This window comes from Mus pahari, chromosome 6, assembly GCF_900095145.1.
Source record: "Mus pahari chromosome 6, PAHARI_EIJ_v1.1, whole genome shotgun sequence".
NCBI lineage: Eukaryota > Metazoa > Chordata > Mammalia > Rodentia > Muridae > Mus > Mus pahari.
In genome coordinates this window covers 10,770,254-10,783,665 of record NC_034595.1, presented here as the reverse complement: position 1 = coordinate 10,783,665, position 13,412 = coordinate 10,770,254, and the positions used below count along the sequence as shown (strand labels likewise).

The following is a 13,412-nucleotide window of genomic DNA, read 5'->3' as shown; positions in this document are numbered from 1 at the left end:
GTGTGTGTGTGTGTGTGTGTGTGTGTGTGTGGTCGCATGTGTGGAGGTTAGATGACAACTCTTGGGAGTCCGTTTTCTTTATCATGGTTCTAGAGATTAAAGTCAGGGTATCAGACATGCGTGACAAGCACGCTCTCTGGTCACAGCCATCTCTCTGGTCAGCCTGAGCAGATTGGATTGCTTTGTTTCAGAAGTGGTGTACTTTCTCTTCAGCCTACAGTCAAAAGGTGATGTAGGAGAGGACAGATGGCAGATGTGGGTACCTGCAGGCTGAGCTCTTAGGGAGCCCTCTTGGAGGATAGCTATCATAAACTTTATCTATTGGTAAAGGATCAGTTTGTTAGTTATCCATATTTAATGGCTTGTGTTTTGTGTGTACCTACCTGTATCATTTTAAATTTCTGCTGTCTGAAACTAAATTTGTCATTCCCATTCTGAGTCTCTAAATGATTTGGTTTATAATTTTAATTTTTTCTTTCTTCTTATCATCGGTCAGATACTAATTTTATATTTTCTTAATTCACTGTCTCCCAGTCACTTTCTTCTCATGTTCCTATAGCTGCTGTCTGTGACTTGACACCCTCTCGCCCACACATTAACAGCTGCCCTGCTTTAAGTCTGTCTTTGTGTGACTTATATGTTCCCAACAATTGGCCATTCAAAGTATTGACTGTTTTGTATCCCTCCCCCATGGTTCAGCTGCATAGAGACAAAATATTCTTACACATAAAAAAATAAAAATAATATGAATCTTCAAAAAAAAATTAAGTTGGCCATGGTGGTGCACACCTTTAATTTTTTAAAGATTTATTTATTTATTTTATGTATATGGGTACACTGTAGCTGAACAGATGGTTGTTGGGAATTGAATTTTTAGGACCTCTGCTCGCTTTATAAGTATACATGTAGCTGTCTTCAGACACGCCAGAAGAGGGCATCAGATCTCATTATGGGTGGTTTCTGGGATTTGAACTCAGGACCCAGTGTTTTTTTGTTGTTGTTGTTGTTTTTGTTTTTTGTTTTTTCGAGACAGGTGTGCCTGACACACTATAAAAGGGGCTGCTTGTTCCCTCTCTTGCCCTTTCTCCCTTACTCACTGCCCATTCCCCTACCCCCTCTCTCTCCACGTGCTCATGGCTGGCCTCTACTTCTCTCTCTCTCTCTCTCTCTCTCTCTCTCTCTCTCTCTCTCTCTCTCTCTCTCTCTCTCTCTCTCTCTCTGCCTTTCTCTCAACTCTCCTCCCCACACCCTGAATCAACTCTGTTCTATAATGTACCTCAGAGAGGAAGGGATGCCTCAGCAGAGGCACCCCCTCCCCCCACACCATACCCTACCCCCTCCAAACAAATTCCTTCCTTCCTTTGTCTTTTTATGAAACACAACAGTGCTAGAGAGATGGCTCAGCAGTTAAGAGCACTGACTGCTCTTCCAGAAGATCCCGAGTTCAATTCCCAGCAACCACATGGTGGCTCACAACCATCTGTAATGGGATCTGGTGCCCTCTTCTGGTGTGTCTGAAGAGAGCGACAGTGTACTCACATACATATAATAAATAAATAAATAAATAAAAAGTAAAACAAAACAGAACAGTCTACACAGCAAGTTTTAGGCCAGCCATGAAACTTGGCTGCACAGTGGTGAGACCATGCCTTAAAACAGAACAGAACAGAACGGAACTAAACAAAAACAAGCATCACTGACAAACCTGCCGGTCAGCCAGGGCTGGAACTCTAAGGGTAAGGATCTTCCCTGGCTTCCTTGTCCCCCCCCCTCTCCCAGGCAGATCTGCAGACAGATTTCTTAGGCATCTATAGTTTGTTCTTGCAGCCCCACCTCCCTTTATTGAAGGTGTTAACCCTTGGACCAAAGCTTTGTCCCTCCAGACCCAAGCTCCTTCAGGTGTGGTGATTGACAGTACCCCTCCCTCCCTGCTGCACCCCCCTCTGTCTCCTTTTCCCACCCCTGCCCCAAGACCTGGGCACTGTGTCCTGCTCACTGCTGTGGACTTAAGGTTTGGTTCTCACCTCTTGGGACTTTTCTTTTGTCTTGCAGAGAGGCAGCCTTTAGATTGTGTGGTTGGCCAAACTCCTAGAAAGACAAATTGTATTTTTGACTGAGTCAAAGTTTGTCATGGTTCTGAGAGTGTACATTTGTGTTTGTTTTTGTTGTTGTTTTGCTTTCCTTTGCTTTGCTAAAAAGCATCCTAGGAGCCTCCTGAGGCGGAGCTGCTTCCTATGCCTCATGTTTCCCAGGTTAAAATGCACGGGAAACGAGAGAAAAGTCTGTCTTTCGTTTAAGTTTTCACTCCCAACATCGTATCTCCCCCGCCCCCTTTCTTAGGTGAAACAATTGCCTCACTCACAGAGGTGACCAAACGGAGCCGTTTGGACTCAGACGGTCAGGTCACAGTTCTGACAGACAAAACAGGCGTCGTGCAGGCCGCCCGGCTGCTGCTCTCCTCAGTGACAAAAGTGTTGCTGCTGGCAGATCGTGTAGTCATCAAGCAGATAGTGACATCGAGAAACAAGGTACTCACTTGTGGCTGTGTTTGTGTCTCTGGTGGTTCAGAATCCTTGTTGAGGTGAAATCCAGGTGATTTGGCAATGCTTGTTACTCTTTATAGCACCTGTTGCCTAGAGTTTAAAATGGGGTGTTTTCTACCATCTCCAATTTACTGATCCTAAGCTCTTATTTATTTCCATTTAAAAATCTATTTTTTATGTATATGACTGTTTGCCTGCATGTAAGCCTGTGTACCATGTGCACGCCTGGTGCTCATAGAGGCCAGAGATTAGCTGGAACTGGAGTTACAGATGGTCGTGAGCTGCCATGTGGGTGCTGGGAATCAGACAATGATCCTCTGGAATAGCAGTCAGTGCCCTTAACCACTGAGCCACCTCTCCAGCTCCAGGCCTAAACTTCTAAATGCAAGCAATGTTTCTCATTTAATAACAGCAGCACTAAAAATCTTATTGAGGCTTGCTGCCAAAAGCCTTTAATGTACGCAATTTGGGGAGAAAAGCTAAGCTGATATTGTATGTGGTAGAGACTTAGCTGACAAGTATCTATCCTTCAGGTCTTTTCCTTTTATTTAAGTCAGAGAGTTACAATTTAAAAGCTAAGGACAAATGTAAATCATCTGGGCTCTGGCTGTGTCCCAGTTGATGGAATGTCTGCCTTGCATGGACTAAGTCATGGGTTCCATTATCAGCACCATATATGGAAAGGAGAAGCAGGATGATCCGGAGAGTAAGGCTAGCCTCAGCTACATAGAAGTTTGAGGCCAGCCTAGGCTACATGAGACCTTATCTTAAAAAAAAAAAAAAAAAAAAAAAAATATATATATATATATATATATATATATATATATATATTGTCTGAAACTATAATTATACACCGCTACAAAGTTTCCAAGTGCAGAATCCTTAGATATTTCTGAAGAATTGCAAAATTTAAGAATGGAACTTAAACTCTTCCCTCTGTAGACAGTGGGCGTGCCCTGGATCATTGGGAACCAAGGGCCTTGCTTTCTGTGGATAATCCCCTAGGTGAGGAGGGGGCAATTGAATCAGCCAGGGCAGAGAGGCATTCTTGCAGTCGGAGAGGGAGCCAAAAAGTGAAAGTTTAAAGAGAAAAAGAAACGGAGAGAATGACAGAGGAAAGAGAGCCTGTCTGAGCAGAGGCTGGCTCAGTGTGCAGTTGTTATCTGTGGAAATTGCTTGCGTTTCCTGAGCTGCCTGGGCAGGTTAGCAGGCCAAATGCCCTCCATGGCCTCATTAAAAATGAGCAAACACAGGATATCTGTGTTTTTCTAACCTATCTTGGTCTGACCAAAACTCAGTAGATTGTCTTAGAAAAAACAGTCAGAGAATGTTTCACGTTCATTTGCTGTTATTCTTATGTGGAGGACACAGCCTCTGCTGATGGCTGTACTGTGTAGCTCTGTGTGTCGGTCTGTACTGTGTGTCGGTCTGTACTGTGTGTAGCTCTGTGTGTTGGTCTGTACTGTGTGTCGGTCTGTCTCTGTTCCCTCCTCACTCTCTGAAGCCTCTTGGCAGCTGTTTAGTCTACACAGCAGCTCCTGACTGATGAGAATTGTTTTTCAACTGTGAATCCCAACCCCACCCACTGCTCCCTCTGTAGATCACCTCCCTTCCATTTTCTTCCAAACTGGGGTTCTTCTAATTCTGGTTCAATGACCTGTACAGTTTCTGGTTGGTTGGTTTGTTTTTGTTGTATTTTTTTGTTTTTTCTCTTCACTGCCTTCTTAGTTCTTATTACTACCTTTGTTAGCTCTCTGTTACTATGACAAAATGCCTAAGGCTGGGTACTTTGTAAAGAAAGGAGAGGGATTTAGTTTGCCTCAACACTTCAGCTTCTGACTAGTCAGATAGCTCCAGGTTTAAGACCCTGCCTCAGAAAATAAAGAAGAGACAGAATACTAAATATACCCAGAGTCAAGCTCTGTTCTCCACATATGTGTACACACATACACTTGCACACACATTCGTTCACACATATGACTATATGCACATGTACTTCAAATGAAAAAAGTTCAGGGCTGGTGAAATGGCTCAGTGGGTAAGAGCACCCGACTGCTCTTCCGAAGGTCCGGAGTTCAAATCCCAGCAACTACATGGTGGCTCACAACCATCCATAACAAGATCTGAAGCCCTCTTCTGGAGTGTCTGAAGACAGCTACAGTGTACTTACATATAATAAATAAATAAATCTTAAAAAAAAAAAGAAAGAAAGAAAGAAAGAAAGAAAGAAAGAAAGAAAGAAAGAAAGAAAGAAAGAAAAAAGTTCAAAGTCATCCTGCATTTCATAGGGAGTATGTGGTCAGCCTGGATTAGGGATTGTGTGTCAAAAACCAAAACAAACAAACAAAACCCTAAATGCACAGAAGAGGAGCTCAGCCATGAAGTCCAGTGTGAAGAAGAAAGAGTGAGCAGAGCTGTTACTGCTCAGACGTGGCTTTGTCGGTGTCCCCAAGTCCCAGTGCTGGGAGCTTGGGTCCCAGTGTATTCAAGAGAGAATTGGAGGAGTCTGTTAAAAGGCAGAAAGTCACTGAAGGATTCCCCTCAGAGGTGATTAGTACAGCCTTCCCAGAGTCTCTTAAGAGTCACTATTATTAAAGGGAAAATTGAGCTTGCGGGCAGGGAGGGGGGAGGGGAGTGTCACTCCTGTGTCTGTAATCTCTACTCTTGAGAGACTGAGGCAGGAGGATCATCATGAGTTCAGAACCAGACTAAGGGCTGTGTAGAGAATTCCGAGCCTCCCCTGTTTGCTGTCACTCTGTTGAACTCTGGAAGTCTCAGTCTCTTTCTTGTTTGTTGCCCAATAAAATACTTTATGTTTTGCAGATTCTTGCAACCATGGAAAGGCTAGAGAAAGTTAAGAGCTTTCAGGAATTTGTTCAGATATTCAGCCAGTTTGGAAACGAAATGGTGGAGTTTGCACATCTAACGGGAGACAGACAAAATGTACGTATTTACCACTTTGAAATGTCTTCACATACACTCAGACCTTTTACTTTGGGTGGAAATATGATCTTTTTAATCAATGAACTAACTTCTTCACTAACTACATCCATGACCTTGTTCCTAAGAACACATGACTTTGTTCCATTTGCATTGGTTATATTATGTTAGGTATTTAATATACATGATTGACTTTAATATTCAGTGCACCCCTGCAAATTGGGGGTTGCTCTTGGTGGTTTTATGTAAGGAAACCAAACCTGAGGTGAATGTCTAAGGTCACTCTGCCAATGGACGGAGTTTGGTTAAGTCTCTTCCTGAAGCCTGTTAGTCTTCAACCGTAACTTGATGTCTGTTTTTTGGGACCTATTCCCCAATTCAGACCACCCCTTCTAAGTCTGAGAGGTGGACAGCCACAGCATGTCTGGAATAGGGTTTCCCGGTTTGGGGGTTTGCTTATGAATCCATCAGGTCTGACCTGTGGTACTGAGATGCCTCTGGGAGTTTTCCTGGTTGTTGCTACAGTTGGGTGTTGGACATGGGCCTGGAACATGTCAGGCTGGGGACTACTATTATTCTAAAAAAGCTGAATGTAGATGGCTGAGCAGGTAAGGGCGCTTGCCTGATTTGAATCCACAGGGTCCACATGGTGGAAGGAAATGACTGACACCTGCAAGTTGTCATCTGACCCCCACACATGGGTGCTGTGGCACGTGTATACCCATGCCTGAGCACACATGGATACACAAACAGACATACACACATACTCACATATGCATTTGTACACAAAATCAACAAAGAAATGTAATACAAAGTTTTGAAAGCCACCTGTGTGGCACCTTGTCTATGCTCTGATCTGAAGCCATTGCTCTTTTACACTCAGTTTCATTTCTTTTTCTTTTTCTCTCACCACCCTCTCTCTTTGCCCCTTCCACTCTTCCCTATAAAGATTATTAGTATAAAGAACAGTTTATCATCTAACATTTCCTGGATCACTTGGGCAAGTGTGGTGTGACTCAGATTCTCAAGCCCATGTAGCTCTTTTTTGACTGTTTCCTGCTGGCCACACAACTGGAAACTTCCACGGTTACTTTGATTTGTAGTTAGAAATCTGGTATGGAACCAGGATGGTGGCTCACTACTGTAATCCTAGCTCTTGGGATTCTTCCTCTAATTCTTCTTCTTCTTCCTTTTCCTCCTCCTCTTCCTTCTCCTCCTCCTCCTCTTCTTCTCCTTCCTCCTCCTCCTCCTTCTTCTTTAAATGGAGTTTTGAATCTATCTATCTATCTATCTATCTATCTATCTATCTATCTATCTATCTATCTATCTATCTATCTATCTATCTATCGACAGAGTTTCTCTATGTAGTTTTGGCTGTCCTGGAACTTGCTATGTAGACCAGAACTCACACAGATCTGCCTGCCTCTGCCTCCCAAGTGGTGGGAAGATGTGGCCACCACTGCCCTGCTCAACACTTAAGATTTTAAGAAAGGAAGGTCACTATGAGTTTAAGGTCAAACTAAATAATCTAGTAACTTCCAGGGTAGTCTGTGCTACATTGTAAGACCCTACCTCAAAGATCAAAAAAGAAAATAAAATTGTTAAGGAGAATATTGATATAGGAACTATGGTTGAATCTTTTAAAACTCGTGGACTTTGGCTGAAGACTAGCCCTGGCTGGCCTGGAACTGACCGTGCAGACCAGGCTGTCTTCAGACTCATAGAGATCCTTCCGCTCCGCTTCCCCAGTGCTGGGATTGAAAGCATGCACCAGCACACCGGCAGAAGTACCTGCTAAATCTAACCCATCAGATATAGGGTAGCAGGCAATTTCCCACTGAGGTGTTTGGTAACTGCTTTGCCCGGATCAAAAGACTTCTTAGTACTTGTATCAAGAGTTCAAGCCCTTTCTTTCTTAATTTGGCCAGAATATGCTGAACATAGCCATCCCATCATCCAGCTTCTTTCCTCACACCCAGCAGATCCTCATAACTTATTTACTGGACACTGGGGATTTAATAATACATACCCAAAGCCTCTGCCCCCTGGAACCTCTGTTTTAGAGGAGACAGACAGTAACACAGACACGTGGACTGCAGGTCAGTGACCTCAGAGAGGGAAATTGTGGGTGAAGAGTGTGACTGTTTTCACCAAAGCACAGACAGTTCAGGAAACATTCTCAGCTCCTTTCTGAATGGTGTGACTGGCCTTTTGAACATTATTATTATTTATTTATTTTTATTTTCCAATTTTTTATTAGGTATTTACTTCATTTACATTTCAAATGCTATCCCCAAAGTCCCCTATACCCTCCCCCCCATTCCCTCCCCCCTCCCCTCCCCACCCACTCCCACTTCTTGGCCCTGATGTTCCTCTGTACTGGGGCATATAAAGTTTGCAAGACCAAGGGGCCTCTCTTCCTAATGATGGCTACTAGGCCATCTTCTGCTACATATGCAGCTAGAGACACGAGCTCTGGGGGTACTGGTTAGTTCATATTGTTGTTCCACCTATAGGGTTGCAGATCCCTTCAGCATCTTGGGTACTTTGAACATTATTATTGATGAATGAATGGCTTTTCAAAAGATCAAGTTGCTTGTATTTTCTTAGCCTACCCAGTGATGTGATTTCATCTCTAGGATTTGAAAGATGAGAAGAAAAAGGCCAGGATGGCCGTGGCGAGGGCCGTGCTTGAAAAGGGTACGATGATGCTCCTCACAGCCTCAAAGGTAAGAAAGAGCCTTCGGTGTCACCCACGTCAGTCAGTGGTGAGAAACAGCTGGGCAAACGCATCCGATGTGGGAGCTTTCCTGTTCTGTTTCATCTGTTCTTTTTCTTATGCTGAGAGCTGAACTTGGAACTTTGTGCCTGCTAAGCATGTACCCCACCAGAGAGCCTCACCCCCAGCCCTCTTTGGTATTTTTGAAGAGATGAAAACAGTAACTTAGAACCAAGTGGATTCTGTACCAATGATCAGGAGTGCTGGCCTTCCTTCCCCAGCTCCTGCATCTGAGCCTGCTTTGACTCAGCAGCTAAGCAGAAGAGAGTGGATGGAGTACTGTGAACATAGCTGCCTGGCATATCCACTCTCTGCAAGCTTGGCAGGCCGATAATCTAGTGAGAGCCGGGCAAGGCAGACTTGGTTAAACAGAAGCGGTGGAGGGTGTGGGATGCAGCCTCTATTGGTTTCTCCTATGAATGCACGGCTTCTCCTTTGTTTCTACTTTTATAAAATGATGGGCCAGGAGTGTGTGTTTCCAGCAATTGGTACAGGGATGAGCTGGTAAATGGCTCCACTTGAGTTTGTAGAAAATTGCTTTTTCTTTTGCAAGTATTTACTGATGTGCTGGGATTAGTGGAGTCACAAAAGCGGAGGCAGAATGTTCTGTTCGGATCTAGAACCTGGAGTATGTCTTTCTTTACATCCTGTTTTAAAAGTGAAAGATGCAGCCACTGTCACCTGGCACCTCATCCAGTTTCCCCCACTCCTTTCTGGTTCTGGCTTGTGTGAGACAGTTTGTATAAGACAGTTTTGATTGTGATAACGGTGTCGGGTTTTTCCATTCCTGTAATTAAGATGACCGTGCTGTTGATGTTTGAAGATGTAGCTTTGCTCTCTGGTCACTCACCTAACTTTTCTGTCACTTTTACTCACCCTGCTTCCATACTAGTGAGGAGAGGCGGCTGGGGGAGCCAGGGGCCCAGGAGACTTGGGTAAAAAACCATTTTTATTAGCCTGGCATGTTCTCTGTACGATTTTTAATGTGTCGTGGCACAAGTTGTTATTAAAATAAAAACCTCAACTGTTTTGAAGACGTGTCTCAGGCATCCCAGCTGTGAGTCAGCCCACAAAAACAAAGAAGGAGTGTTTGACCGGATGAGAGTAGCCCTGGAGAAGGTCATTGAGATCGTGACTGACTGCAGACTCAGCGGAGAGAGCGACAGCTCATCTGTCAGCGTTTTTACTGGGATTAAAGAGTTGAAGGTAAGAATAAAGAGTAGGTTTGGCTTGTTTTCTTTTCTCATTTAAGAGAGCATCATTATGTAGAGTATTTTGTGTAATGATTTAGAGTGGTTCGTCTTGGGGATGGAGAGATGGCTCAGTGGCTGAGAGTGCTGGATGCTTTCAAAGAGTATCAAAGTTAGATTCCTAGTACTTAGGTCAGTTGGCTCACAACTGCATGTAACCCCAGGGAATCTGACACACTCTTAGTTTTCCTGGTACCCATACTCATGTGCCCCTCCCCCTCCTGCATCTTGCACCATACACATAATTAAAAAAAAAAAAATTAGAGTAGCACTTCACAGAAAGCAGTGTATCTCAAGGGGTGGAAGGATGGCTCAGTGGTTGAGAGCACGGGCAGAGCATTTGCTATCACCTCCATGGTAGCTCACAGCTGCCTTTAACTCCAGTTCCAGAGCACCCGATGCCCTATGTGGCCTCCATGGCACATGGTACACATATGTACATACAGGCAAATCACTTATACACATATTTTAAAAAAAAAGTTGAACATATTTCTTTAATGTAGTGCCACTGTGGGAAGCCTAAGAGTGAGCAACCCAGGCTCAGGATTGTGCTGACAGACAACACAGGTCTTTGCTTCCAGCAGCAGTCCTGCACAGCTCCTCTGTGTAGAACCATCTGCGATGCTTCCGAGCAGCATACGGTCTCTGCTGGGATCCCTGCTTTTCCTGTGCGATAGGGTCCACACATCGAGGCTGAGCAATATCAGCAACATTATAGCTCTGCAGTAAATTCTGCTAACATTTGGAGTGCTCGCTCTGTGCCAGTTCAGTCCGAGTGCTTTCACAGCATGGACTCCTGGACTCCTCATGGGTGCCGTTGCCATTCTCTTCAGGGTGCTGTTAGGAAGACCGAGAGACAGAGATGAGATGGACTTGCTGCCTCAGTACCAGAGCTGAGACTTGATGCCAGGAAGTCTGACTTCTCATCAGGAGGGCCCTATGGCATTATCTAGTACAGTGCCCTTATTTTCAAGATGGGAAAACCAAGGCCCTGCAAAGTTACCCTGATATGCTAAGGGTTACACACCCTTTAAAAAGCAGGGCTGAGATGGACGTCATGTTCTTTCTGTCTTGCTGCACCTTGACCTTGTCTGAAGGCTGAGGTCAGAAGAGGGAGTGAAAGAAAACAGTGGAGAGAATTTTTCTCTCTGCTGACCATTGCCTAAGGAGGTGCTCCCACCATGGGACCCAGCCATGTTGTGCAGGCTGATCTCAAACTGAAATCCTCCTGCCTCAGCCTTATGACTGCTGGCATTACAGGCATGGAGCACTATGTCTGCCTTAACACCAGTTTCTTTTTGATGTAGAAAATAATATGTAGAGGGAAATTTTCTTTCTTCTGTTCTTCACTTATTGTAAATAAGTAAATATGACTATGTAAACAGTTTAATAGCCTTAAAAACATCAGTATAACTTCATTAAGTTGCTGTTCAAACACACACACACACACACACACACACACATACACACACACACACACACACATACACATTGGGTCTAAACCAAAAAATAATAAATGATGTGAATTGTACATGATTAACTTTTAGGTTTCAATTATTTAAAGTCTCAGTCATCATCATCTGTTTCTTACTTACTATCCATATCATTTTTAACGATTTTATTATTGCATTCAGCACACCTTCCCATTTGAGTGCAAACCTCCGTGGGATTTTGCCCTGAGCAATTTTGTTATCGGCAGATGCTTCACGAGGAGGCTGGTTTGTGGTTTGTATTCAATTCTACACGCTAGAGCTTTTTATGCCATAGTATGATCTCCTGGGAAGGTCATTATATTAACAGTTCTTGAAACAAGGCCTTGCATAGCCACTGCTGACTCCTGAACAAAGTGCCTCCCAGCTGACTGGAGATGATAGTGACCATTGGGTGCAGGCTGCACTCTTCCTAGGCCTTGGCAGCACATCTCAGGACACGGTTAGCCCAGTTTAGGGATACTTACACGAATGCGTGTCCCTTTGCTCTCAGATGAATATTGAAGCTCTTCGGGAGAATGTTTGTTTTGAGTCCAAGGAGAACCTTTCTGCCGCATTGGAGGCCATCTTGGAGCGTGTGGAGGACTTCACTGACTCTGCCTACACCAGCCACGAGCACAGGGAACGCATCTTGGAGCTGTCTACTCAGGCGAGGACAGAACTGCAGCAGTTCGTTTCCGTGTGGATTCAAGCCGTAAGAACTGTGCTCATTAGAGAAAATCTTAGGCAGTAGCTCTTCACCTAGTGCTCAGAGAGATGTGGAAGGACTATGAATTGGCTCAGTGCATGACAAGCACAGCTTATCCCTTGATGCCATTCCAGTGGGCAAAACTGTGCTTTTCCTCAGCTTACTGCACATGCTGTGTTCATGCTGCTCATTCTCCTCTTGGCCAGGCTGCAGTCTGTGACATCACTACCATCTATAGTTTCCCTGTTCTTCCCTTTCTTCTGTCAAGCTCACTTCTGGAAAATTCTTCTCCCAAATCTTTAGTGTGGAGAGCAGAGGGATGGTCCTTTGGAGGTCCGAGACGTGCGTTTGCTGCTCTTCTGCTGTGCACTGCTTAACTCCAAGCACAGCTGGTTTACAGACTTGTTTTAGAACGCTCATTGAGGTCTAGATGAATGAAGATCAGGGTAGACCCGGCTAGCGGGTAAAAGTCTAGCCCTTTCAGACTCCTGGACTACAGCAGCCAGCAGCCACTTAAGAGGCCCGGGCAACATATTCTCAATATGGGAGACGCTCAAGGAGGGTGGGTGAAAACTACAGAGGTGTTACAACACAGAAAGTTTGTCCCAAGTCTTTTTTTGTTTTGTTTTTGTTTTTGTTTTTTTTGAGACAGGGCTTCTCTGTATAGCCGTGGCTGTCCTGGAACTCACTCTGTAGACCAGGCTGGCCTCGAACTCAGAAATCCACCTGCCTCTGCCTCCCAAGTTCTGGGATTAAAGGCATGCGCTACCACTGCCTGGCTGTCCCAAGTCTTATAGCAGTGGATTGCAGAAAGGGGGTTGGGGCACAGAGGTCCAAGGCATGTACTGGCACCTTACATAAAGAGTAGAGAGAAAGCACAGGTTTGGGGAATATTTCCTTGACATTCCTACAGTACACATTACCTGGGAGTCTTGCCCTATAATGGTATAAGAGTTGTGAGCAGTGCTTTGCCTTTGAATTGTGTTTGTGCCCTGTAGTATGAAGAGGAGGTTGCTTTAGTGATGACTCCTAAGCTCAACACAGAACACTAAGTTTCTTGTGATGAAATACTCAGGTTGGAGGAGTGATTTTATTACTACCAGCTCCACATCTCACACACTGCACACATTCCAGAGCACTCGGCTCTTGCTTCTGTGTGCTAGAAGTGCTCCCTATTATTTTTCCTACAGTTGTAACTGAATGCCTTTCCCTTGCCAGGGGTCAGAACTCTACTCTGTCCACCTTGACTTACAGTATAGAAAAACTCAGGAGGAGGTGGGACAAGGACACAAAGAAACCGTCTTAAGTTTCTTGACAGATTCCATGCAGAGGGCAATACAGAGAGTGAAGTTAGAAGTGGGAAAGGTCTCGAGAAGGCTCCCAGAGGCATTGGGATTGACGCTGATCTGCTGGCTGAGAGACTTGAATACCTGTGACTTGCATAGTCTCAGCAGGAAAGGCAGACCTTAAAGAAAGAACTAGAAACCCTAAGTATGTGGTTCTGACCTGCAATGATTACTTAGAGAAAAAGAGTAGGAGAGGAAGGAGCCTGACTGAGAGTGGGTGACCTGGGGGTTCCCTGAGAAAGAAAGGCTGTGTAGCTCCTTAGAAATAGAATTTTGGTATTCAGCTATGCTAAAAACAAAAGGGTGGCCAGGCAGTGGTGGCGCACGCCTTTAATCCCAGCACTTGGGAGGCAGAGGCAGGCGGATTTCTGAGTTC

The 13,412-nt window shown here is 44.6% G+C and overlaps 1 protein-coding gene across 1 annotated transcript in view; it reads left to right on the top strand.

Annotated features, from left to right (window-relative positions):
- Positions 1-13,412, top strand: part of Ctnnal1 (catenin alpha like 1) — a 66,886-nt gene that overhangs the window by 24,896 nt on the left and 28,578 nt on the right. The window contains exons 3-7 of the mRNA XM_021200117.1: positions 2,341-2,528; positions 5,367-5,486; positions 8,123-8,212; positions 9,298-9,468; positions 11,496-11,696. Coding sequence (XP_021055776.1) covers positions 2,341-2,528; positions 5,367-5,486; positions 8,123-8,212; positions 9,298-9,468; positions 11,496-11,696 — 770 coding nt within the window. The remainder of the gene's footprint in view (positions 1-2,340; positions 2,529-5,366; positions 5,487-8,122; positions 8,213-9,297; positions 9,469-11,495; positions 11,697-13,412) is intronic.